We start from the raw sequence: 27,965 nt of genomic DNA on the forward strand, positions 1-27,965 counted from the left end.
TAGTTTGTATGTACAGTGAATAAACTATTGAAGGGAGGCTGCTGGGTTTGTGTTGTGTGTTCAGGTCCATTGTGGTCTACTCTAACGTCTATTTAAATGTTGTGTTTTGGAGAGGAGCAGATGGGGCTTTCTGTTCCCCGTTAGAGGAGTGTGTGGGGGGAGAAGGTCGTCTTGTGTCCCAGGGAGATTCCATGCCGAGCCTTGGAGAACGCTGAAGCCGGGTCAATGAGAGCGTGAAATCCATGAAAGAAGTTCACGTCGCCAACCCTCAGTAGATTAATTGTGTTTGCAAAGCTCTCCAGCCAAGAAAATACAGATCTAATGTATTGATGGACAAGGTGTCTCTGGGGATGGATGTTGTTCCAAGCTGCCTGCCGGCCGCCTCCTCTCCTCTGCCAGCTCTGCTGTGGTGGCTTCTGGCGTCGTACATCCGAGCACCTGATTACTCGCTGGTTACTCTTATCGATGACCAGTGAGTAATACTCTAAACCCTTAATCTTCATGGCTTAACCCTTATACTTCCAAAGCCTTAAACTTGGAAATTCTATGCAAGGAAAACCCTGAAATGTCCGAGCGGAGTTTTCTCTTCTGTCCAAGTCTTTGGTTTCATTCCTTGATCCCGCACCCACTACAGACACTCTACAAGATAAACATCATTTGCTATGAGTTTTGGACATGGATCTGTTTGGAGATACAGAGCAGATAGCCTTGTACTTCAGTGTGACCCGCCATATTAGTAGTAATGCTAATGATATTTTAATTGGTATATTTGGGTTTGCGGCAACGAGCAGGTAAAACATCAAGAAAGAAAACTAGATGGAATTCTGGAATGTTAATGTACGTAAAAGAACCTTTGAGCCCAGTCTGTCTATCTGTGGTATACGGGTGTTTGGGGATTCTGGGGTGTCAGTTTTGTCTACATAAAGCAAGTTCTTAACACGCTATCAAACAGTTGTTTGTACCTTAATTGCAAATTAAATAATTTGCTAAGCGACTCTTCCTTCATGCCGCGTACCCCCTGCCACTTGCTCTAACGGGCAGAACTATGATATTGCTGGGGGCGGGGTTTACCAGGGACTTTATTATAACATGTGTATAGGCTTCAAAATATCCCCATTTTATAACAGGTCTCACAGCTGGTCGGACCAATGTCTTTGTTTGGGGGACCTGTAAAACCAGTCCTTGTATTTATTTAAAGGCTTCTTTTTTACCCCACATTTTTTTGAACAATTTTATAAATGCCCCCCCCTTCATTTATGTTGGAGATACTGGTTGAAATACTGAACACATGAAAATTTAAATGACCACTAAAAGTGAGATATGAAATATGACGGTAAAATCTGCTGCTCAGCGTTACCCTGACGTTTCACTGCAGCTTTGTTAAAAAAATAGTGTTGCCTCCCGATTCCATCACCCACATCTTCATGACCGTGCTCTAATGGGATCTGGTGACAAAAAGCTGAGACTCAGTTACTATGACATCAGTGGCCCCGCCCCTGTAAATAGATCAACCAATCCACACAGTGCAATCGGCTACCAAATTTCTTGCTGGGATATGTTCCTGTTTGTTAACCCTTGATCCACTGGCTTATTATATTGGAAATGGGTGTTCTGCATTTTTCTGTTTCACTTTACATTTTCACTCTCTAAGGGATAATTCAATTGGGCGCGTTACTGTGAAAAGTAACGCGGCCGGCACACTATTACTGATATTACGGTAATAGTGCACATAATTACTGTTTATATGGTAAATTCAACGCCGCGATCAGAAATCTGTGTTAAAATTGCCGTATTAATGGTAATACACTTAGCACGGCGCCATTCTGGGGGGAAATTGAATTCCACCGTAAATATTGTAACGTTTAAATGGGGTATTATGTTGGCTTATGCGCCTTTCTGCGACATTGACTATTTAGATATATCACTTTATTGAACTATATTTACATCGCCAGTCGCTTTTCATGGCCCGGGGGGAATGTGACGCAGCTCTCTGCTGCGCTTATTGCGTTTGTTAGTTATATTCAGTGTTGTTTCCCCAGGCATTGAAAATAACCAACAATTAGTAAATTAGGCACCTGGAGGTGGGGAGCCTCTTTAAACAGTCATATTTATATATTGGTAAATAGTTACAATTTTGATTTATTTGCACTTGAGAGCATTACATCTGCTAGAAATCCAGCTTTATAATGTCCAGCGTGTCTGCGTTACCTGCAGGCATTGAATAAATCTGCTTTAATACAGAATTTTTCTTATTTTGTATTGAGCGTTCAAACACAAAACCCCACAAAATTCTTGTGAAGACCTTGTTATTCCCCCTCTCCCGCCCCCCCCCCCCCTCTCTTCCTTTCTCCCTCTCAATGCGGGTCACATTTATCTTGCTCGCAGCCGCGCTTTAAAGTGAGGAGGGAGAATCAGGAGAATTTGATAGGATCCAATTAAATTTGTGCAGATAAAATGATGATGAATTGCAGCCGGGCTCCGCAGAGACACCCTGTACGTTACCGCCGGCCCCATCCAGCTCGCAAGGAGCTGAGGTCATCAGCTGCAGAAAAATAGGACACATCTGCATGTATGTGGACCACGTCCGCAGGAGCCGGAGGGAGGTGTGGGGGGGGGGGGGGAGAGGGGGGTCTGCGTCCACTTGTCTTCAGTTCTGGGTTATAAAGGCACGTGGGTCTGTCTGCTCTGTGCCTGTGGAAGATGCACATTGATTATTATAGGAATGGAGGTAGAAATGATCGATTTATACACAAGCGCTGTACGGGGAATCTGGAAATCATATCATGTAAAGAATTAAAATAAATATTAGGTGTTACATCATGCATATGAGAGAAGTGGTACTGTGTTCTTGTCCATATATATAAAATAACAGATAGTGAGAATGACATCCAGCACAGGGGAAGAGAAGTAGTACTGTGCTGTTTTCCATATATACGAAGTAAGAACAGATAGTGAGAATGACATCCAGCACAAGGGAAGAGAAGTAGTACTGTGCTGTTTTCCGTATATACGAAGTAAGAACAGATAGTGAGAATGACATCCGGAACACAGGGGAAGAGAAGTAGTACTGTGCTGTTTTCCGTATATACGAAGTAAGAACAGATAGTGAGAATGACATCCGGAACACAGGGGAAGAGAAGTAGTACTGTGCTGTTTTCTGTATATACGAAGTAAGAACAGATAGTGAGAATGACATCCGGAACACAGGGGAAGAGAAGTAGTACTGTGCTGTTTTCCGTATATACGAAGTAAGAACAGATAGTGAGAATGACATCCGGAACACAGGGGAAGAGAAGTAGTACTGTGCTGTTTTCTGTATATACAAAATAAGAACAGATAGTGAGAATGACATCCAGCACAGGGGAAGAGAAGTAGTACTGTGCTGTTTTCTGTATATACGAAGTAAGAACAGATAGTGAGAATGACATCCGGAACACAGGGGAAGAGAAGTAGTACTGTGCTGTTTTCCGTATATACGAAGTAAGAACAGATAGTGAGCATGACATCCGGAACACAGGGGAAGAGAAGTAGTACTGTGCTGTTTTCCGTATATACGAAGTAAGAACAGATAGTGAGAATGACATCCGGAACACAGGGGAAGAGAAGTAGTACTGTGCTGTTTTCTGTATATACGAAGTAAGAACAGATAGTGAGAATGAAATCCAGCACAGGGGAAGAGAAATAGTACTGTGCTGTTTTCTGTATATACGAAGTAAGAACAGATAGTGAGAATGACATCCAGCACAGGGGAAGAGAAGTAGTACTGTGCTGCTGTTCATAGAGCGCATAGGAACAGACACTGATATTTGCATACAGAATAAGAGAAGTGGTACTGTGCTGCTGGTCAGTACAAAAAACAGGGACAATTCTCTTTAAGGTGTTGTCACAGTATATAACAACCCCTCCCTGTCACCTCACTGTTAATTAAGGGAGTGTCCTGTTCTGACAGAATCCAGGCAGCCATTTTGTGTTGTCCGCTCACCTTCTGTTAGTAGTATCCTTATTTTCTGGTAAATGTACTTTGCCGTTAGTGTGAACCATAAATCCACACTGGCACCTATCTGCTTTTTATAACATCACTGACGATAAATCCTGAAATTAATTCTGGAGGCATCTGTAGTAAACCTGCCATAAAGCTCCTAAATCACAATAATGTATTTAATTTGTTGATATCTTCTACGATTTTGGGGAGTTTTTTTGCTTCCTTTTATTCAAATGTGCTTCTAAGAAGAGCATTATTCCCTCCAACACAGTTTGGTTTTTTTCCCCTGCCAAAAATGAATTTATTGCAATGTTTAAGCGACTAAATCCTTTTTAATGGAACAATTTGTGTGTTGGTAGTAAGGTATTCTGTAGTCTGTTGGGGTTTTCTCAGGCGTTATGAGAAAGAGAGCGTGAGCTCACTTTTCCTCTGAACTGTGCTTACATCCAATCACAAACGTCCATACCGGAATGTGCAAACCACGGTATTTGGGTTTTGTCAGGTAACCTGCGCTCATCCTCTGATAACAAACACGTTACCAACTCGGCAATAGAAATCAGTGACCAAAATGTTGACTTTGTGATTTTAATGAATCCTCTCCAAAAGCTTTCATTGCGTCTAATCTGTTTCCATCAATACATATCCCGATTTCCTCAGCAACTTCATGTGGTTAAGTGCTTTATTTTCAGACTACTACACTTTCACTTAATGTCCCCGTTATGAATATAATTTTCTGGTAATGGATCCCTCTCTTAGGGATTTTTCGATTAAATAGTATTTTTCTTCACATTAAACCTATAATGCAGGTGGGACAGGGGCGGCTGGGAAAGGATTTCCTGTAAGAAATGGTTCGTAGGCCGCGAATTCTGCAGAGAATTGTTTAGAAGCACAGTATATAAATTTCTTTATGTAAAGGGGGGAAGAGAAATTCAGGAAATGTTCTGGTTAGTATTGAGAGGGACCTGTTGAGCACTAGCAGTCAGGAGTATTGGCGTTGCAGCGCAGTTTTACGCCAACGCTTGCTCCATTTACTTGCGCTCGCCACGGATGAACGCGTTGTGATGAGTGAAGTGTTCATTCTTTAATTGCGAACCCCAAGGTGTAACGATCACCCACACACTGCGGCAGCCATGTGTATTTTACGGTGCGTCTGACTGTACGGGGATACGGCACAGGTGGACCTGAAAATTCGGCCACCAAACCGGTCTAGAAAATCCTAATTTTAACCAGGAAATAAAATGGCCAAATACACATCAAGGTGTAAGTAATATAGAGCCCATAGATATAGCTATAGATATAGATATATTGTTATTAGTAATTTGATGATAGTTGTAGTAAACGTTTACCTGTACCAGATCCACGCGTTTCTGCAGATGTAGTGTAATGATACGGGTCTTTTAAACATCATAAAATATAGTTGGATATTTTGCCATTTGCTGATGGTAAGTACTTGTGTTGTAAGACAAATCTATTATGTTGTACTATAAGGATTTACATACACAACACTGCAATGATCATCAGCCATCGGAGGGACCTACAGTGTCCACCTTTGTCTTATAATTCAGGACGTTTCTGAGGGTGTCTGACCTGCCACATATGGTAACCGTATACTCCATATATAGACTGCCAGCCCACCCTCGATGCTGGTGCAGAGCTGCTGCGATCTCTTATGTTGTGTTTCTAACCAGATGTGACACGTACATTATTGTAACCACAAATATACCCCTTCACCATAATTACAGAGCTGTAGATGCTTCATATACACATCATCTATGGGTGAAAGCAGAAATATATCCCTAGATTTCCAGCTGCCCGTCAAGAAATTGCAAAATGCCAGACACTGTTTAGCTGACTCTGGACACAATCTGTTCCTGAAAAGATCTGGAATTAATTTTTTTTTTATAATGGTTCCTCGTGGCTTTAAGTGTCCGTTCCAAAGGCAATGACAGATCCCTTTGTGTGGACTAGATTTGCTCCACTTTAAAAGTGAAACTTGCTAATAACAGCCATCTGCAGGATAAGCCTCAGGATACAAGAATATGACGTGTTACTTGTGAGCAAGTCCAGAGGTATTTCTGGTGAGTAATGTCACGGAATAGCCAAGGTGGAGGCTGGAGAGCGCAACGCCGGAGCATGCTGTCATCTCCCCAGGGCAGATGTGGGGCTCTCCGGCCAGGGTGTGTCCCGCAATTACTGCAGCTGGATAAAACCGCAGCATCTATTTTCCTTTATTGACTTGGTGCATTTATTTTATTTTTTTTTATTGTTTGGTGCATTTGTGAGTTCTTAGTGAAGGTTATGTTGTTACTATTCTTGTGCTATTGTGAATCAATTCAGTCTGTTTTTAAAATGTGCAGCCGAAAAATTAGTTTAAGGACCGATGTGTATTTTGTGTTAAATAAAGAAACGTTTTCCTAAGCACCAATCCAGGCGTCAGACGCCTTCCCTGTGTTAGCTGGATCCCCGATTTCTTCATTGATGATTCTTCTTCTATGTTGCATTGTCGAGACGCAAAAGACATTAAGTGGGAAGGAAGAGTAGGAGAGGAAATATATAATACATTTAGAAAAATCTGCCAGGGAAGGTAAATAAATGAAGCAATTAGTCATACAGAAATGTATTCATTGTTAATTAAACTTCTCTAAATAAGAGTCCGTTTGCGGTGCAATATATACTTTAACTGTAGGGCTTGTCTGCCAACCGGCACCGTCGATGGTAAACTGTCCTCTAGAGCGCACTTTTACCACCATTTTCCAAAACACAAGTTGGTTTATTTCATTCAAGGTCTTTATTGCAAATGCTAAACTATTTGCCCCATTACCCTTCTTTTATAGAAAAAGTGTAATAGAAGAAAAAAATGGACAAATGAAACATTTCAGCTTAATGGTTTTAAAAAAGTGTCATGAGAGAATGAGTCTCTCTTTCCATCCATTGCAGAGGTTGGCTTCTGTTCAGACTTGTCTCTCTTTTCCAGTCTGCTCACGAGTTTGAGATGTTCTGCAACCTGGTCTCGTTTCTGTGTTAATCCGCCTACGTTAATGTGTCAGGCAGGGCAATCCCTGGGTTCTTGTTGGGAGGGAATGTAATCTCATTTGCTGCCACGGCCAATGCCGCGGAAAGCCTCCGCTTCAGGATGCATTTTGACCTCCCTGGCCTGACCGATCCCTCTGTAAGTAATTCACGGCATCATTATCTCAGAATTACGGCTTGTCACTTTGTAATATGATGGAATGCAAGCCTCTCGGGCATTTTGCAAAATGATATTGACAGCTCGGCAATCAGCGAGTTAAATGGTCAAGTCAGGAAGCCGTCTTATTGGAACCACACTCAACATGAAACCGAGAGACGCAACATCTGAGTGGAATTGTGTTTGGCAAGACGAAACTGCAGTTGTATTTTTTTCCCACTGCTTTACAATGAGAAATTTCTATAACTAGAACTAAAGTTTTATAAAACTCAGCGCGGATAGAACCCAGGGACCCTGCCCTCTGGGGCCACAATGCTACCCTCTCAGTCAGTGGCACTATAAGACCCTGTTTGGCTTTTTAAGTCTGCATACCTTTACTGGCTCTCTAAACTATCTGACGTAATCTTCATGCTGTGTATACTTTCTAGCATTGTAAGATTGAATTATTTGCTGTGTTTGTGGACATGTGCTGTGATTCGCTTCAGTTGTAAGAATAATGTCTCCTTTTGTTTACGCTGATTTTAAGTGTCCGTTGTGATCACGTTTACTGCACTATAACATCCATTCTTCCCACCACACTCCAAATACCGGATAGTAGAATTGCCCCCGTCTGCTCCCAGCTATAAACCCGCAGCACGTTTCCACCCAGGAAATATCTTTGTAAGGTGTTACACAATACGGTAACACAAGAATGTGTGGGAGAGAAGGGGGGAGCCCTCAGGAGACCCTCAAACGGGATATTAGACGGAGTCGGTTTCCATCGGCTTCTTCAATGCTGCTGTCTCAGCAAGTCTCTTCTCCAGTCTGCTGCTTGGTTTGCAAATACTGTGATTGGAAATAGATTGGAACTGTGGCTCTCGAGCTAAAAGACGATGAAAGGTCTAATTAACCCTACCTTTCCCAGACTGGGGGCTTAGGCCTGGCTCTTCTGAGATGTGTTCTCTGAAGTAGCCTGTCTCTTTATGAACAAAATCCTGTGTTTTTGGGGTGGGGTGAGTGAGGCGTTGAAATTAACATGAACTCGCCGGACAGCTGTAGGCTTGATGCATTCTGAAGATCCGAGGGCCCCCAATGAGACATGTCAGAGTACAAATTGAAAATGCCAGTTTCACTTAGGATGGTGCTCGGCTTTTCACCACTAAATCCCACCGCTGGCCCAATTCAAGAGACGAGCTTAGCTTGTAAATGGCTTTTTTGTGCGTTATTCTTGCACGCGATTGGACGCCACGGAGATTGCAATCATGCCTACCAGCAACCTGTAATAACCGTGGTTTTGTCTGCATATGGAGAGTTTTGGCACCCCCCCCGGAGAGGAGCGCAGTATAGGAAAAGTGCATAGTATGACTCATAGACTGGGCAGAATCCCGAGCACATTACTTTGCTCTCAGCCTTTTATCTCTGTCTTTGTCTCCTCTGGATGTTTAATTTTCATTCCTAGCTGCCAGTCTCCATTTAAACCCATTTCAGAGCTGTAAATAAAACAAGCCGTTTATCTTCATGCTTTGGCACTTCAGCTGAAGGGGTGACAGAACCTCTCCGTTGTCAGCTAGGACTGTAGCGCTCTGCACTATATATATGTATAGATATTGACTCATCTGGCATAAAATGAGTTATAATCTGGTTCCATTTCAACAGACTTGTAAGAAAATGAACCACACATAGGTCAAAGGTGATGTGTATCGTGCTGTCTCTAGTGATGTCATCATATGGTATCATACAATTTATGTCTGTGCAGGTTGGCCTCGTACCCATTTCAAATGTGTGATTTCTCTGATATTTTTGCAGATATGACCCCCTTTTGTGCATATGGTGTGTACAGATTTAACTTGTTTGCTCACTGTCCTTTTGATGCTTTTGTCTTGCAGTATAACTACGAGGGGAATGACATTAGTGACCTGCCTGTGAATCTCTCCGTCGTCTGGAACGGACATTTCGTCATCGATAACCCGCAGAACATACAAGGTGAGTGCGTGTGTTTGGGACCTCGCACGGTGGTGGAGCGGTTGTTCCCCTGTTCTTCCCTCCAGCCTTTCATATGGGTTATTTGATTTCATCTTAACGTGTTCAACCAAGGCCCTGTCTTTGTAATATACTGCTAATTAGCAAGGCCGTGCCGCTAATGAATTAATGGGAGCAGAGCGCGTAAATATTGACCATCTGGTTTGTTCCGCAGCCCACCTGTACAAGTGCTCGGCCCTGCGGGAAAGCTGCGGCCTGTGTCTCAAGTCGGATCCGCGGTTTGAGTGCGGCTGGTGCGTGGCTGAGAAGAAATGTACTCTGCGCCAGAACTGCCTGGTGTCCGAGAGCACGTGGATGCACGTCAGCACCCCCCAGAGCCGCTGTACGGACCCCAAAATCACCAAGGTAATCGTGTTCCCTATTTTGAAAAGGGATTTATATACGTATAGAGGATACATGTCAGGCATATGGTGTGTATCCTGTGTTGTGCTGGGAATTCTAGAACTGCCTGCAGTAAATCAGGATTTATCTGTCAGGAATCTGTTGTGTGAATCTTCAGTTGTTAGGTCAGTTTTGCATTTGTGTGAAGATCTTGAGCATTGTTTAGTAAAGTGTGTCATGTATACATCTAACTACACAGTGGCGGATCCAAGAGGAATTCTAGGACTTTGCCCCTTGTGTCAGCCATATTTCTCATACACCCCCTTTAAATATCTGTTCATTTGTACGTCTCCTACTTGTGTGTGTGATCAGGTCCCTGTTTTGGACACGTTTGGGATTTGCTTACCGGGGGCAGCCTTGGCCCTCTGTAATATTTCTAAGGAGATGAATCAGACAGGAACGAGATGAGACCTCGAGCAAAGATCTCTGGTTTTACCAAACACTGCTAAGATCAATCCCAGCCCTCTCTCTGTGACCCTCGACCGCCCGCTTCTGCATATCTGACCGTGCAGCCCGTTTTTTTTATTTTTTCACAAGTGATGTTTGTTGTTTTATTTAAAAGTTCCCCTGTGAAACCAATTAAGGGAGAAGGAGGGAGGAGGGAGCGCGGTAAAGGAAAAAGCTGTATAAAACATGCCTGCCTACAGAAAAAAGAAAGGCTTCTTAGCACAGGTGAGGATTGAGGAATCGGGACATATGTTCAGTATATTCTGTTTCTCAATGCAGCAAAATGGGACCAGACATCCTGCATCTCAAGTGCTTCAGTTACCCGGAGCTGTGGGTATTGCTTCCTTCTGAAGTAATCTATAGCAGCAAATTGCACTGGTGTCCGCCCGCCAGTTTTCATATCCATGTTTTGGTACCTGCGGGAATCCCTTGCTGAGCTGCTGGTGTAGGTTATTAAAGTGCTGGAACAATGCCCACTTCAGAGACCAGCCACTCAACTGCAGTTAGTTAATTCTATGTTCAGTGTCCCGTTTGCACCCAGGTTAATATTTGTGGCGATGCTTCTTTCCCTTGAAGGCTATTATTGGAAATACAAAAAAAAGTAGAGCACTGTCTGGCTATAATGGACCAAATGCACTGTAGTAATAGAATCCGCTACAGGTCTAAAGGATGACCATCTAGTCTGTTAAGCTGCTGTAACATCACTGGCCCTCACCACTGCGTAGGATTCTCCCAATCAGAATGCTGCATTTCAGGAGAGCAAGATGGCAAGTCTGTTAGTCCCACCCGGCTGACTCAGGGCAGCGCCTTCATACTCTCACGGCACCCTGCTGCAAAACAGGAAAGAGACCATTATAGATTTAAATCTAAACCGTTAAATATCTAGGCGTATAAGCAGTAATGTAATAAACTGCCTTTGATATATGTCAAATAGCGGATTTCTCGTTATGGCTGCAAAACCTCACATGATACTTTGTCCGCAAGTTTATTCAACCGCTTCCCTTCCAGCTGTTGATGAAGTACATCCGCAGATACAAACTGCGTAAGATTTGCAGTTCAGAGACAGTTTCTCCTGATGTACTCTGTGCTTATTTTGCTGCAGAATAGAAAGTATTTTGTGCTGACAACACCGGGACAGATTTCGTCCGCTGCGGCCGGGTGATGCGCTGTGAAAAGTTGAAAATGAAATAAAGGATAAAGTGAAAATAATTAAAGGTGGCCACTCATAAATCGGCCTCTTCTCCTTCCTGCTCCCAACGGCAAATCAGTAACGAGATCCATAATTCCAGAGAATGAGATTCTGCAGCCAGCGCGAGGACGCATTAATTCCATTTAGTGCCCGCAGGTGTGTGACGAGTGATGGGCTGCTCTGGAGGCAAGTAGAATCTGGTGTGAAATTGCCCGTAATTAGCTTGTTATTGGTGTTGCTGGGCCACCACCCCTCTGCTCATCAGTCATAATGCCGCCGTTGTCACAGCGCACCTGTCCGCCTTATTGGATATAATCCTGCTAAATGTGTCTCATCAGGCTGCGGAGATTCCCCCTCTTACAACTAGACAATCCTATGACTAAGGTGAAAGAGAAGCAGGGACCCGGACGGGGGATCACAGAGCCCTCCCACACCAAATATATACAGGATAAAAATATTACTAAATATCTGATATCAGTAGCTAGTTTACATTGACACCTTCTGATATTATACCAAGAGGCGGCCGCTTTGATTGTTTCATGCAATATTCATGTACCTGTACTAGGCCAGCGTTCAATCATCCGAACTCTAATTTAATATCCAGAGTAAATGGGGTATTATTATTGATTTTTAATGATTTGCAGACATATTTCCTCAATGGGTGTTTATTTTTCAAATGTAGCCGTCATTACTTCCCCTGTAGGTCCTATTCCTTATATCCATGTAGACCTAATTACCCTTCAACTAGCCCCTATATTCCCGAGAGCTGTCTCACATCAGTAGAAAAGCTCGCAGTTATTTTTCCTTTTACATATCTCTCTTGTACCTCACGTGCTTTAGTCAGGCAGCCGAAACAGATATGAAGCCCGTACGCCCCAACTCTCTTGTGGTATTCACAGCTCCCGTATTCTAGAAACCGTTCTGTAGGGTGGCAGTGCCTATTGTCGTCCAGGTCTTTTCCTTGTGTGTCAGTGTGTGACCAGGAGGGCGGGAGTAGCCCAATATGTAGCCAATCACAGCTTTATTTATAAGTTCTCAAATACAGCCATATGTTGGTGCCTTCTAAACGACAGACACTAATATTATTATTATGGATAACTGGGGCTGACATATAAATGTGCCCCTAAATTGTAAATACATATATATAATTTATGTAATCCAGGTCTCAACCCAAAAGCCTACTATCTTTTCTTCTTGGGCTAGCACATTTCCCTGCCAATGAAATATTAATGGACCTGTTTGGCTTAATGTTTCTTTAGCACTCGTAGTTTCACTTGGGTTCTCGGGCTTAACGACTCCGTCTCACTTTGCTGTTCAAACTCAACAGGAATGTGTGTAGTTTTACAAAGAGCCCCCTGCTTGCTTACATTAACGTACAACACACAGCAGCCTGCGGTAAGAAAGGCCGCACAGCGGGAGCATTACAACTTCATAACTGTCTCTGCCGCTACACAAAGAACCGTCGGTCGTCAGCACAATCATCCCGTACGCCGAGATCACTTCCCAACTCTGGTTAGGTAGAAAGAAGAGAACACAATGGCACCCGGATAAAACACTTTCCTTAATTAAAGCCGCAGGTAGTCCTTGTTCTGCAAGTGTTGGCGCAGCGCTGGGTTGTGGCACTGAGCGGAGGCGTTGGTATCCTGCGACTCTACAGCCGCTTGGAATTGTCAACTCGGAGGAGGCTCTGCCAGGTGAAGTTGGCAGTCGCGGTGCAGCCGGGGCCGGTTAATGACAGGTTGCCGGAGCGGGATTTAGTTCATAATTCACAACAAACAATTTCAGGTCAATTCAGTAACCTAACGATGACGATCTATAAAGAACGATGAATTCTCGCTGTGTACATAGTATTTGACAGATGTTTGATTTTCTTTTTTTTTTTTCCCTGAAGCTGTTCCCCGAGACCGGGCCGAGGCAAGGAGGGACTCGTCTGACTATTACTGGAGAGAACTTGGGTTTGAGGTTCGAGGACATTCGGTTTGGCGTGAGGGTCGGGCAGGTTATGTGCGTCCCCTCTGAGAGCGAGTACATCAGCGCTGAGCAGTAAGTTCTGTCAGATTCACTCAGCTGTCGGCCTCTTCTGCATGTGGGGTGTATCTAACTTGTTTCTATGCCTGAGATGTCGGCTAGCATCCCCTCTCACCCCTTGAACAAACCAGCATATAAACCTTTACTTGTGAATTATAACCTAACGTCCCTTTATCTGGTATGAGTTCTGTCACGAGGGGGGGAGGGATCGGAAAATCGAAAATTGCAAATCGTTCCCAAATCCTACTAATCGTTGTGGCCAATGGAGTATGTTCCTGATCTGGTGTAAATTAAAGTATTGTAGTCGTAGCAGCCAATCAAATCACGTTGCTAGTGTGGTTGTATACCTTCTAACGTATTGCGATTGGATGGACAAACACAGATTGTTGTCTATGAAGCAGCAATCGTTCCCCAGCTTTATAACCACCATCCAGAGATTGGTGGGAAGTGGTGGTGATCTCTGGTAACCGAAAATCTGCATTGTCTAATGACCACTTGGCCTGCTTTGGACGATCAAATGGGCAAATAAAATAGAGAGCTGCTTGTTTGTCTTGGCTACCTGTAGACGTGTTCTTGGACTCACTAATTATGTTGTTGCTTCGCCTGCTGCTCATACAGTAATTATTCAGATGCCAATGTTTGTCTAGATATTCCTCATCAACTCATTACTGGGTGTTTGGAGTAACCACACAGATTGTAACTTTGTGGTGGAGCTGAAGAGCTTGCAATCTCAGGTGGGATGACTCGTTGCAATGTCCTTTTTTAGACCTTCTCTAATGTCTTCCTATAGGATTGTCTGCGAGATCGGAGAGGCCAAGCAGCCCCGCGACGCAACGGTTGAGGTTTGTGTGAGGGACTGCTCCAAGGAATACATGACCACTGCGCCGAAGTCCTTTACATTTGTGGTAAGTGCCCTTCCTGCTGCGTGGTTCTCCTCGCCCCACGAGTCCAGGTGGTCTGGGCAACTTCTCAGCTTTGCCAATTTTACAACCCATAGTTTCTGTGTCCATTTTGTAGAACCCGCATTTTTATCGTGTGACCCCTGCCCGTGGCCCCCTATCTGGTGGAACGTGGATTACCATAGAAGGAACCAACCTGAATGCTGGTAGCGATGTGGCCATAGATGTTGGAGGGCGCACCTGCAGCTTCTCCTGGTAGGTCTGCCAAGAGGTGTACTGGGCGATAGTCTGCAATATATGCTGCACGGCTGAGAACGGGTTATTATAGGAGCATTGGTATTCCCAGTATTCTGCTATAAAGACCTACTAATATAAGTAATTTGTTTAGGAGTACATGAGAGAAGGATCTAGGGAATTGTTTCTATGCACAACAGTAGTTACATTAAATGGCCTTCAAAGCTGCAACCAAACTATTAAATAATTTGATCCGTTGTCAAAAATCATCACTTTACATTAACTCCCTACCTTATATTAATAGCCATTATAGGGCTATTATGATAGGATTGGGGGGGTGTGCACAGGAGGAAAACCGCTTTCTCAGAAATATCTTTAGTTTTAAAAAGTCAGTGAAACATTTAGTTATATAGGTGTGAATGTTACCACTAGCTCCGTGGAATGGTTCAGGACTGTTTTCTCATCATTTGCAGAAATGTTTAGCAACATGTACATTAGTGCAGATTAATCTTTAAATAGCCGTAAATTGAATTCTGAATCTAAAAAATGTATGATTGTAAAATATTTAAATTACAAAGATAATAAACATATTGACATTGGTGTAATTGATGTACTGGTTCTCAGGCTTCTCCTTATTTACCCCAGCAGTACTTCTGTCATAACTGTGTTCACGGGACGATTTGCGGCCATTGTCATGATGACCGTGGTGTCACTTCCGGTTTTCTTCCTGGCCGTCACCATGGCAACGGCAGGGACGCTCTGCACATCACCGCCACGGGCAGCCGGGCGCGTGCGCAACTACTGGGGTGTAACTAGTCTCCAGTTGGGGGCTGATTTTCCTGCTGTGCCTCTCCAGTTTCTATTGGCCCTTCCATGTATATATAGGCAGGGAAGGCTTGTTTACTGGACCTTGTTTGATTGCTGGTGACCCTGACCTCTGCCTGTTCTTCGGATATTCTATCTTTCTGCCGGCCCTGACCTCAGCTTGGACCCCGCTCCGCTGTCTGCTTCTGCCCTTTGACCTTGGCCTGTTCTGGATTTCGCTAATCTCCTGCCATCAGGCCCTCGCCTGCGCTACGGTAAATCCATAAGCTTGTACTACTCTGAGTATACGTCCTGGGGGCATCGGAGTACCTGTGAGCGTGTTCAGCTCTATGGGAAAGGCAGCTGCTATAGGCGAAGACCTCCTCTACCTGGTCTACAAGTTCATGACATTTACCGTTAGCCCTAACAATATATTTATATATATATCTATCTAGAGAGAGAAGAAGACCAGACACTCACCAATCTTGTAGGAGCAATAAAAATATTTTGATCTGTATTAGAGCTGGAAAACAAGCATATTGGGGGTTATAAATGTTGATAACAAATTCATTATTGATTTCCATATTTTGAGATTTGTCATGTTCGTAACAAGTCATGGGGTACGAGAGTGAGGCCTTGCAATGTAACTGCTGTGTGTGTGTGTGGGGACAACGCGTTTCACCACGTTTATAAGTACGACACTTGCTAAAAATCAGACAGAAGTGATGCTCAGTGTCCTTTCTCTTTAAAACTGCGCGATAGAGATGGCAGCACTTGCGTTCTGCTTTTCCCGCTTCCTAACAGTTGCGCTGGATTTTAATTTTGTGATGTCAGCAGTGGGCGGGACAAAAAATAGGGCTGGATGCACTCACTTTATAATGTAATAGTATTGCATGGGCAGAAATACTGCCACCTATTGGCTAGCGATAAAGGTGCACTATATCTGTAAGGATCATTGAAAGCCAGACGTAAATGTTGCAGACCGTGGGGGTTCTTCTGGGTGTGATTTTGAAATATATATATATAATGCTCCACAGATTTCTAGGGAAATTGTATGATATCTTCCATGACACACTGAAGTTCGCTGCATAAACTTGCAGAGAACCTGCATCACGGTTTCTCTAAGTGTCCTCTATTGTGTCTGGTGTGTCTGCGCATCCCTCGCTCTCTTCTGCCTGCGTCTCCCTTCCATAGGATTTCAAGTGCATAATTTCTAGATTACGAATGATAATAGAGCAGGTCTTTAAATATTTTCCTGTGGTAATTGCTGGTTATCAGCGCTAATAGCTGCTGTTTGCTGGCTGAGCCTGTGATACAGAGAGTTCTGCTGCTATGTTACCCAGCGTTACAGAGCTACGGAATCTGACACAGACAGCGCTGCTGGCCCCTGCAGCCGAGGAGCCCGAGCATACGGCTGGTTCTGCCCATATTGTGCCACGTGTCTCTTCCGCACCTTCACGGGTGTTTATTACTGATAAGTCGCCTTCCGTGAATAAAATTCTACTCTTACTGATTAATATTGCATCAGGCTATAAGGACGTAATAAGTGGATGTGATATATCTGGTACATCCTAGAACATGATAGCTAGAATCTGATTGGTTGCTATGGGCAACATCACCACTTCTCCTTTTTGGAAGGTTTTGTAAATCTATCCTAAAAGTCTGTTCACAATCACAGCTTTATCTAAACAAAATCTTCAGTCCTAGTAATCTGTTGAAGTTTTACATATATGATTGTAAATGTTTTAGCATCTTTTACATAAGCCTCCTTGTATGTTGGGTCTAGCGGCCCTTTCATAGCTCGATTCTGTAATATTATTTACCATGTGAAGCCATCTGAGGCTGTCTGCTGGGGTGTTCACTGGATCTAGTGTTTACTGTGCATAAAAAAATGAATCTCCCTCAATCACAAACCTTAATTTAGATCTTTTAGTTCATGAAATAGATCTAGTTTTTATATAATATATTTGTATATATTATGCAATGCTAAATTGTCTAACTTGTGAATTGAGAGACATTCAAGTAAACCGCTCCTGTCCCGGAGAACAGACTTCTGAGAAATGTCTTTCCGGGATGGACGAGCCAGGCGGAAATCCTTTATCCGATCTGGTCTCTATATCATAGTCTAGAAATCCAGCATTGACTCAGAGAGCGGTCAGGTAGATTGCATCTCCCTGAAGACTTTTCTCCTGAACAGGAGTTCGGTGTTTGCACGTGATCCTTAGGTATTAGCTGCAAAATTTTCTTTTTGTTTCAGCAAATATACTGATTATTTTCTAGAAAGATGCTGTAAGATAACACAGGCATTCAGTGATTTTCATTAAATTAATTGTTTGTTGCCTTTTTCTTTCATTTTGTAGGAGAACGGCGAAAGAAATGCGCTGTAAGACCCCGCAGGGTCAGAACCCAACTAGCGCGGAGATTGAGATTCGCATCAACCGCGCGGTGCTCCGCAACTCAGAGGTGAAATACAATTACACGGAGGATCCCACAGTGCAGAAGATAGAGCCGGAATGGAGCATCACCAGGTAATATCCTTCATCCATGTGGTCAGGGATATTCCAGGTGGCTGGGTAGGGCATAGAGTCAATAGGCTGCTACAAGTCTACTCAAATATGTTAATGGTATAGACCAGTGGATTCCAAACTTTTTCAGTTCAAGGCACCCTTAGGGCCTCCATAATTTTTTCAAGGCACCCATAAGCCAAAATAATTACCAAGTAGTCCCCCGCCTTGCTTACCACTGGCCCTGGCCGAGGCACCTTTGTGAGATCGCTGAGGCACCCCAGGGGGAGCCTAGGCGCACAGTTTGGGAACCACTGTTATAAAGTTTAGTAGATATGTGGGTGTTTTGGGAGGCAGTAGTCTGATTTAGATGCAGTTTTCAGCCCTGATGTTCTAGTTGACTTCAAACTAAATAGCTTAAGTTTTGCTTTTCCACCTATATATTTACAGGTTCTGTCAAATACGTTTAATGTCTATTGTAAGCTTATTTAATTTGCTGAGGTTTTTTTTTTTTTTTTGTATATACCATCCATTGTTGATAACGCTAGATAAGCCCGTTCTCTCTCTTGCAGTGGTGGAACCCCTCTTACGGTTACTGGGATAAACCTGGCCACTATTAGGGAACCAAAGATACGTGCCAAATATGGCGATGCCGAGAGGGAGAATGTGAGTATTTCCTTACGTGTTCTGGGAATTTGTGCTACGACCCTTGATGGTGTGTGACATTATAAACTGGTATATGTGCAAAAGAAACCAATTATTAAATCGCACCTTCCTTGTTACTTTCTGCCGTTTCATACTTGGGTGATACAATGCCACTTCAATATTTTTGGGGGGGGTTTGTTCCCCAGACAGAGAGGTCATTCCATTCATGATTGTATGAGCCTCATCTCTTCTCTTACTAGAACTGCACGGTTTACAACGACACTACCATGGTGTGCCTAGCCCCTTCCATCGAAAATCCCTTGAGAACCCCACCTGAGAACGGAGATCGTCCCGATGAGATTGGTTTCATCATGGACAATGTTCAGGCCCTGCTTATTGTGAACACGACCAGCTTCACTTACTACCCAGATCCTGTGTTCGAGCCCCTGAGTCCGTCGGGAAACTTAGAGCTGAAGCCGAGCTCTCCTCTCATCATCAAGGTCAGCTTGGGTCTCTCTCTGGATTACGGGAACCGCCAGGAACTTGACCTTAGCGAGTGGCTTATGTCTGATTCTCTCCTTAGGGTCGGAACCTGCTGCCCGCCGTTCCCGGTAATTTCCGCCTTAACTACACAGTGTTGATTGGAGATACTCCATGTGCATTAACTGTCTCAGAGACTCAGCTCCTGTGTGAGTCTCCAAACCTTACCGGACAACACAAAGTCACAGTAAGTAATCTTTCTGTGTCACTTATTAACTAATTTCCTCTTCTATGTCTCATTTTATGATCGTCAACCTTCAGTCTTCTCTATGTAACCAACGGCCTTGTTGCTCTTTCAGATCAAAGCCGGAGGGTTTGAGTTTTCTCCCGGCACTCTGCAGATCTATTCCGACAGCCTCTTGACCCTACCGGCAATTATCGGTATCGGAGGGGGAGGTGGACTGCTGCTGCTCATTATCATCATCGTCCTGATCGCCTACAAGCGCAAGTCGAGAGACGCAGATCGCACCCTGAAGCGTCTGCAGCTGCAGATGGACAATCTGGAATCACGGGTGGCCTTGGAATGCAAAGAAGGTAAATGAGCGAATGAAGCCTTATATCTATAGGCAAAAAGAATCGTATGGTTTGGTTGGAATGGCGTATATATTGGCGTATATATTCCATATTTACTAAGGCATATATGTGTCCTTCCAAAAAGATCCTAAGATATCCTGAAACTATCCATAACTTGCGATGGCGTTCCAAGCCACTACTTAATATCTTTATCTAGGGCAGATGTTGCATCTCCTACACACACTTTATCTTGTTGTACAGAGGGTTGGCAATATGGTGAGCTCTAAGGCTCACTGTGAAGTCAGACATACACCATGTTCCATCGACTCATGTCTTATCTTCTTTCTTATCCCGTACTTGTAAATCAGGTAATGGGGCTTACAGCTTCATGTATCTCCTTAGGATGTAGCTTTTCTTTCTTTGGCATCAAAGACCATTCCTTTGGGAATCTGTGAAGGATACAATCGACTAATAGGGAGAGCTAAATGATGGCTTCCATTTATATCTGACTATCTACTGAGGTGGACCAAATAAAATGAACTGAAGAACGAGGAATTGACGGTAGAGGCTGAGAAACCCAGGGTGTCTCATTATGTGGAGGAAATGTGTGCAAAACCGGGACCGGGGAGTCTGTGAAGCTCTTGCAGGGAGAGCTTAATTGCCCATTATTTGTCTAACCAGAATGTTGGGTCATAACCCTGTAACAGCTGCGGGGCTAGAGGTGGGGAGCAAAGCTGGCATTGCAGAGATGAAGAAAACCAAAGTGTGTTTTATAGGTGTGTGTGTGTAATATAGGTGTGTGTCTAATATATTTAGAACTCTATAGTTAAATGGAGCAACAAGCGAGCTGCAGGAAAGATCATCTGTAATATTCTACAGCTGCCAGATAAAAGAATAGGCTTTTAATTAAGCGGCGCTGGTATCTTGCACCCATTCTGTGTCTTTGAGTTGCTCGGTGTACAGATAGGAGATCTGCGCTTGCCGGCTGCCCCCCCCCCCCTCCTTTTCAGCTGTCTCCCCCCCTCCCCCTCCTGCTCCCACAACCTTTCTAAGCATCTGACAGCTCGGAAAGTTCCTCTCTCAGCTCTGCCACATAAATGTAATTGAATTTCCTTTCACAGATCTGTGTCTCATGAACTTGATGCAGTCACAATTTTACCTGCACTTCCTTAGATGGTGAGCAGGGACAACTGCACCTATAATGGAGATTGCTGGTTATTTGCTGTGTATGATCAGATTTGCTCAGTAAACATTGTGTCTGAGATCCAATATAAAGGAAGAAACAGACGCGCTTTGTTCTCGAGAACACACCGACTCTTTACTTCCTATACTGTATTTTTGTGCTTTTATTGGGAAACCACAACTGGATTTGCCATAATAACAATAGACCCACAAATGCCCATTTATGCGGAGACGTAAATGGAGACATTATCCCAAAAATTGAATCCCATTTTCCACACACAGAACCAATGTGACCAATAAACAAAACCAGTGACGCTGTTATTAATACACGTACATAGTAATTATACTTATATATTTACTGTGTTGCAGTAAATGCCTCCAGCTTTATTACAGGGCTGTTTCATAATAAACCGCTGCTGATACATTGTGCTCTAACTGCTAGCCCCAAGAGCTGATACTTCCCCCTCCTCAATTTATAACGGAGAAGGGCTTTAAAAAAAAACAACTTTCTGTTTATAATTTTCTATTAAATAAGTAGAACAATGGCGGTCAGCCTGATGCACTTAAGGGGCCATATGGGCCCTCTAACCTTCAAAAGGGCCGCACCTTACCCGTAATCTCAGTAATAAGATAAAACAATACATGTAATCAAAGGAGGAGACCCCTATCTGTAATAACATATCCAGCGGGCATTATAAACAAGTGTTACAAGTTGTAACAAACATCTGACAGTGAATCGGGAGGGATCTGGGGGCCGCAGGTGAAGTCTCGGGGGCTGACTGTTGCCTATCACTTAAATAGTGTGCACCATACACCAAACTAAGGTGAGCTTTCAAAACTGAAAACGACAGAGTGTACCAGTTGTCTGCACGCGCATTGTGAACCGAACACACGTTTAGTGCCTCACAGTTCACTAGTTATTCAGGTGATGTTCCTGGTGAACTGAGGCTTATTCTTAGGCTGCTCCTACTATAATTATATATTGTCCTCACGTGAACCTTCTGCCGTGTATAGTAACCATATAAGATTTGTGTCCTGATCTATACAACCTGATAGTGCAGAAAATGCTGATTAGGAGCAGGATTCACCCTCCCACCACAAGGCTGCAGCCAGCGGCTTATTTTCAGGATTAAGTTATTAGAACCAGAGAGGTATCTCGCTCCCTCTTATCTCCTGTCAGCGTCTCGGATTATCCAAGGATCAGGCAAAATGTTTATTTGGAGGTAATCAAACCCGGCAGATTTAAATCTTCAGGTAATCGGACAAGGCAGGGAGGTGTGAACTCGTGTGATATTTTGTTTTCATTACAACGGGCCAGAAGATTTTATTTAAAAATGGTGCGTGGAGCACAATAGCAGGAATTACTGTGCTGTGTGGATAGCGCCTCCACACCTTTCCCGATTGACGTAGCTCAGTGTCTGGAGATGGCGCACGTGAGCGGAATACGGTGTATTAATGTAGCCCATGTTTCTGTTTTCATATAGCCTTTGCTGAGCTGCAGACGGACATCCACGAGCTGACCAATGACCTGGACGGAGCCGGAATCCCTTTCTTGGACTACCGGACTTACGCCATGCGGGTGCTTTTCCCTGGCATAGAAGACCACCCGGTTCTGAAGGAGATGGAGGTAAGAATCCTGGACCTGATTGTTGTTTGCTCGGTACTGCAGAAAGCCTCAAACTCGTTCCTGCTACACATTACTTGGCCTCATTTCAGGAAAAGAAAACGCCTCGTTCAAAATTAATACAAAAATAAACAAGGCGCGCATCTAATTTGAGCATTGGGCTGAAATATCCTGCTCATTAATCTACTATTGTTAAATGGGGGGGCGAACAAAGGCGAATACAACAGGACTGTATTTGCTGGTTTGTATTATAGCAAAGGGTTAAGCTCATGTTTTAGAGGCGGCCGATTAGCAGTTTTGTACTGGGAATAAATGACAAAAAGAAGTTCAGAGAGTTAGCGCACAATGAACTTCTAAAAGGTACTGTCACCTATAGCAACCATATGTTAACAGCCTAGATATCTGATTGGTTGCTATGGACTATAGAACCTTTGCTTCTGTTTATTACCTGCAGCCTGTTTTACTTACAGTTAAATCTAGTAATAGTTTATAGCTTTGTACAACTGAAAGACAAACGAGGATGGCATTTAATTATTTGATGCAAGATAAACTTAATTACTTATGATGAATATATTTTATTATGGGGAATTCACTGAAAGACTCAAAATTCTGTAAAAATTGTAAAAAAAAATTTCATTTTTGTGAAAGGTGTTAAAACTCTCATGATCATTTTATACAACGTTTAAGTAGCAATGACTGGCAGAGATAGGGACCTGTGGCTTTCCATCTGTTGTGGAACTACAAGTTACAGCGTGCCCATGCAGGTCAGTCATTAAAGGTTCACTGCGGATAATCTGTAGTTATATTGGCAGTGTAACTGTGTCCACCCTATAATGGTCATAAATGGAGCCTAAGTTTAACACTAGCGCCCTATGTTATAGAGGAAGCAGCAGCCACTGCAAGATTATTACATATTCCACATGAAATATTACTGATAGGGTTCCTGTGGGGTCCTGTGAACGTCCCAATGTGCTGATTGGCTGCAGGTTGTTCTAGTTTTGTATATGTTCCAGTATGCTGGTTGGTTACATGTTGGTCTATGCCTGGGAATATTCCTACATGCTGATTGGCTGCAGGTTGGTCTAGCCTTATGCATGTTCTATTACTCTGATTGGCTACAGGTTGGTCTAGCCTTATGCATGTTCTATTACTCTGATTGGCTACAGGTTGGTCTAGCCTTATGCATGTTCTATTACTCTGATTGGCTACAGGTTGGTCTAGCCTTATGCATGTTCTATTACTCTGGCTACAGATTGAGGGTAGCCCAATAAAAACCTTAGTGATCTGATTGGTTGAACGTTGGTGTATCCCTTTGAATATTCTAGGGCTGCGTTTTTCTCCAAGATGAACTTAGCAACCCGCTTTTTATTTTTAGCAGTCAGGCCTGAGGTGCCTTATGTGGCAGTAACTTCTTATTCACTGTGCCTAATTTTTCTTTACTTCTGGATTAATGCTAACTCTGATTTCTGGAGCCAGGTTGCACGACTCCACCTGAGATCATCCATGTAACAAGGATGCAGTTATACGACACTCTAGAGATGAATGATGTCGCACATATTGTAAGAGCGTGTTTATTATACAGACATAGCTGACCAGTGTTTAAATGACCGTACACCCCCTACAATAGCTACAACACCCGTCCTGGATCTCACCCAACTATGGACAACTGCCAGGTTCGTTGCCAGTAAATTCTTGTAGAAACCATTCAATTTCCTACAAACAGGAGGAGCAGGGAAATGTGCATTTAGAGTTAATAAAAAATATTGATGGAAAAAATCCTTTTGTTGTGAGGACCCCCCCCCCCCCCCCAGCATTTAAAAGCCACGTTGCTTTCTATAAAAACTGAGTTCGCTACATGACATACGTCTCTATTGAGTTCAACATCTACCATTAAACCATCTCCTCGACTCTATAACATCAATAGGATTTCCAATAAAGACAGATGCAATTAAGTGTCTTACATTTTCTGCGCTTGTTTCATAGTTCGATATGTTTAATAGCTTTCTAAATTTACTTTCAAAACCCAGCTTGTAAAACTAACGACAGACTCCCCTGGTCGTATAATCTGCAATCTGCTTTTTGTCTCCTGCAAGGTGCACCGGTGAATCAGTCAGATATTCGGTAATTAGGGAGAAGTTAAATCTCTCCCAGATAATTTCCAGATGGTCACATACATCCTCAATATTTGTCTACAAAAAAATATCTAAAAATTAAAGTAGTAGTAACCCTTAAAATGAACTTTGCCTAGAGCAATCAGTAGGCTCAGTGGTTAGCACTTCTGCCTCACACAGCTGGGGTCATGAGTTCGATTTACGACCATGGCCTTATCTGTGTGGAGTCTGTATGTTCTCCCCGTGTTTGCGTGGGTTTCCTCCCACACTCCAAAAACATACTGGTAGGTTAATTGGCTGCTATCAAATTGACCCTATTCTGTGTGTGTGTGTTAGGGAATTTAGACTGTAATATCCAATGGGGCAGGGACTGATGTAAGTTCTCTGTACAGCGCTGCGGAATTAGTGGAGCTATATAAATAAATGATGATGACAACAAGCATATTAAACGGTACACGTGGCACGTGTGGGAAATAAGAACGAGACATCTGGGCTGCCCAGGTTACCTATAATTACGGATATAGAAGTTAGACTTCAGTGACTTTGAAAGACGGTTGATTGTTGGGTAGAGTTTTGGCAGGAGCTTCAGTGACTCCACATGCTAATGTCTCATGAGCAAGTGTTTTTAAGGTGAGGTCACAATGGACCTCCCAAGAGAAATCTATTATTATCAGAGGGCAATGGTGGGTGAGAATTGTGTTCTCCATAAAGGTAAATCTTTACTTGCCCCTCTGTCTGTCTTTCATGGATATCATACCGTTTGCCATCACATGATCACTGAGGACACTGGTGACTGACTGGCTCAGACTAAGATCAGGTTACACTCTCCTGGGAACAGATAGAAACCAAATGTTTCTAGTAGAGAGAGACTTCAGTAAAGGTAGAACATTTGATGTGTGGGATAAGTTGGTATAGTAAATTTTAAATATATATTTAGAAGTATTACAAAAATGCTTTTTCATGCTGGTTTGAACTGTACTTGAGATGTAGAGTCCCTTTAATAACAGAATGGTTAGTTTGTAAGTTTAGGTAGAAATCCTTTCACTAAGCGCTTCTGCACACAACTTGCTAGAAATCAGACTCTGGCACAGATCAGTGACTGCCATCTCCCACAGCAGTTTACGGAGCCTGATCCTCTCCTTCCCACTGCAGATTTAGCACGTTCTGAAGCTGCTATTACACAAGCTGCTGGCAGCCAAGACTCGCAAGTCCCTCGCTCTTCCCCAAAGACTGAGAAATGGAGACAGTGCTTTCGTTTTAATGATTAGAGTTAGGATGGCACATGCCACGAGAACTAGAGACCATGTTTCCCACTTTTAGCCGAAACCCTAATATATCCTTAGCCACTGAATCCATTCTACTCTGACACTTCTACTTGTATAAGGTTAGCAGAACACGGATGCTTTCCAAGCTCCAGAAGTGCTTTATGACTTATCGCTTGTAATTAGCGCTATAATCGCCGCTCTACGCCACATACGTCTCTAGGTCACATTAATGGGTTAATGATCAACTTATGGAACTCCAGTTCATATACACATTTTTTTATTTTTTTTTTATTTTTTTTTTATTGAAAGCCTAGGTAGTCTGAAAGACTCCAATCAGTGCTCTCGTGCCCAAGTGTCCGAAAAAATAAGTGAAAACTTAAAAAACGTGCACAAGGGATGCAGAACTGGCCCTCCTCAATAAAGGAAAGGCCCTAGTCCCCGACCCCCGGATCCATAAGGACCCTTAGGGGGCAAGGGTCTTCAGACCCCCCTTCGCTGCGAGGTTAGGGGGGGTCCCTTTGGCCCTGGGATCCACCGAGGCTTCACCCAGGGCTCGACAACTAGCTCACCCCCGGGAGGGTGAGCCAACGATGGGGTTTTCAGGGGGACCGGAACCTAATGGCCACACAGCCCCCCCTAGATCTTCGGGGGTATAGAGCCCATAAGGACCTTATCCGCACCCTAGAATCCGTGAGTAAAACATAGAAAAAAGTGGAGTGACAAAACAGGTGAGAAAAATAAATAATGCCGTGTATAACGGCCCCAGCCTTTCGGCCGAGATGTTTAAAAATGATTCCTGCCTAGCCAAAAGGCCGGGGCAAGGAAAGGTGTGTGGCTTGAAAGTGGGGTTTGTGCAAAGTGCCGTATCAAGTGAGGGTCCCACGCCCCAGGTGATTATGGCACCCCTGGGTCACCACTCCAGGGGCACTAGCCCAGGCTTTCAAAGCCACCGGCCTTCTGGCCAGACCAAGCTTTCCCATGGTCCTTTCAGGCACAGGCAAACCCTACTCAGACAGGTACTCGATCTTAGCCAAAAGGCCGAGAAGCGATACATACGTCTCTAGGTCACATTAATGGGTTAATGATCAACTTATGGAACTCCAGTTCATATACACATGTTTAGAATAAGCACAGTTTTGAGCGGAGTATGATGTATTTTAATGTAAAGTCGTCTACGCACAGAGGAAGCAGCCATTTTCTGGTCTGAACCAGCATTCATGAGAATGTCGCCGACAATGAACTGTGAACCAGTGACGTCACCAACGCATTGTGTGTTCTATGTTCCATTCGTGTTTTGGGTGGTTATGCATTTATTATAGATAATATGTTAAGGTTTGTAAAAGAGCCTACATTTACATAAACGATCTGTAGCGATCATCTTAAAAAAAAATGTTCTGTTGTAACATTAATACTAAATAGACTTTTCTAAATATTTCAATTCTGATTGGTTGATTAAAAAATTGTGTTTTTTGGAAAAATATTACACAATATCAATTGTTTAATTTTACGGAAATATGATAGCCCACCCTTAGAAATGGCCGTGTCATTGTAGGTTTTGGAAAGTGCCTTTTAAATCGGTCTGCGTTCTAACATAATTGGGGGACATTTATGAAAAGAGCTGATGTCACCAATCAGATTGATGGAGAGTGTTACTTTCTATTACGATGTGGAAGGGGTTAAGCGTTGACACATCATTACACCAGCTTTAGAGCCTTGGCTGGACTTCCAGTAAAAACAATTCAATGACTTTATAACTCTCAAAGCAATCAGATCCCCTTGAATAAGACCATATCGTGCTGGTGGGCTGGAGGTAAGTGAATCGAGAGAGGCTGTTCTTCAAAGCTCCACAGGAGAACCTGTTATGTGCAATTTTAACCTTACAAAAAAAAAACCACTTGAAAAATCCGGGCTTTAATGGCCAATGAATATATTATGATTACGCCAGTGATTAATATCCCAGCTGCTTGGGTCTTTTTAAAGCTTGCAAAGGTTGAAGACTCTTGAACTATACAAAACCGGGGTGATAATTTTACTTAATGGTTGAATTAATCAGTCGCGCAGAATGGGTAAGGCACAAGGAACAGGCAGAGAAAATGAGACTAGGCCAGAAGTTCCCTCTCCCCAAGTTCCCATTCAATTAAAAGTGCCCTTTGTTAAAATGATGAAGTGTCACTATGTCGGGTTGAATTTACACTCACCTGTGTGTAATGGTTAAATACGCTCTTCAAAACCGCTCTCGGAGATTCCTCTACAGCGGCACGCTGAAAGGTACATTGAAAAGCTGTATAAATATAGGACATGAAATGCATATGGATAATGCTGCATATGCCTCCTGCAATTAAAAGGCTTTCATCTTCAAAAGGTGCCTCAGTGCACTGGAAACTTTTACTTTGTATATGAGGACAGACTGA

The 27,965-nt window shown here is 43.3% G+C and overlaps 1 protein-coding gene and 1 long non-coding RNA gene across 2 annotated transcripts in view; one reads left to right on the forward strand and one right to left on the reverse strand.

The window, feature by feature from the left end:
* Nucleotides 1-27,965, reverse strand: part of LOC142099786 (uncharacterized) — a 365,154-nt gene that overhangs the window by 249,634 nt on the left and 87,555 nt on the right. The gene's annotated exons all lie outside the window — the stretch shown is intronic.
* The window catches only part of PLXNA1 (plexin A1), a 195,687-nt gene that overhangs the window by 142,858 nt on the left and 24,864 nt on the right, over nt 1-27,965 (forward strand). Inside the window, 11 exon segments of the mRNA XM_075183644.1 lie at nt 9,035-9,131; nt 9,343-9,533; nt 13,097-13,248; nt 14,024-14,138; nt 14,251-14,387; nt 17,531-17,698; nt 18,247-18,340; nt 18,580-18,819; nt 18,903-19,046; nt 19,159-19,393; nt 22,039-22,181. Coding sequence (XP_075039745.1) covers nt 9,035-9,131; nt 9,343-9,533; nt 13,097-13,248; nt 14,024-14,138; nt 14,251-14,387; nt 17,531-17,698; nt 18,247-18,340; nt 18,580-18,819; nt 18,903-19,046; nt 19,159-19,393; nt 22,039-22,181 — 1,716 coding nt within the window.

Source organism: Mixophyes fleayi, chromosome 8 (genome assembly GCF_038048845.1).
Source record: "Mixophyes fleayi isolate aMixFle1 chromosome 8, aMixFle1.hap1, whole genome shotgun sequence".
Lineage (NCBI taxonomy): Eukaryota > Metazoa > Chordata > Amphibia > Anura > Limnodynastidae > Mixophyes > Mixophyes fleayi.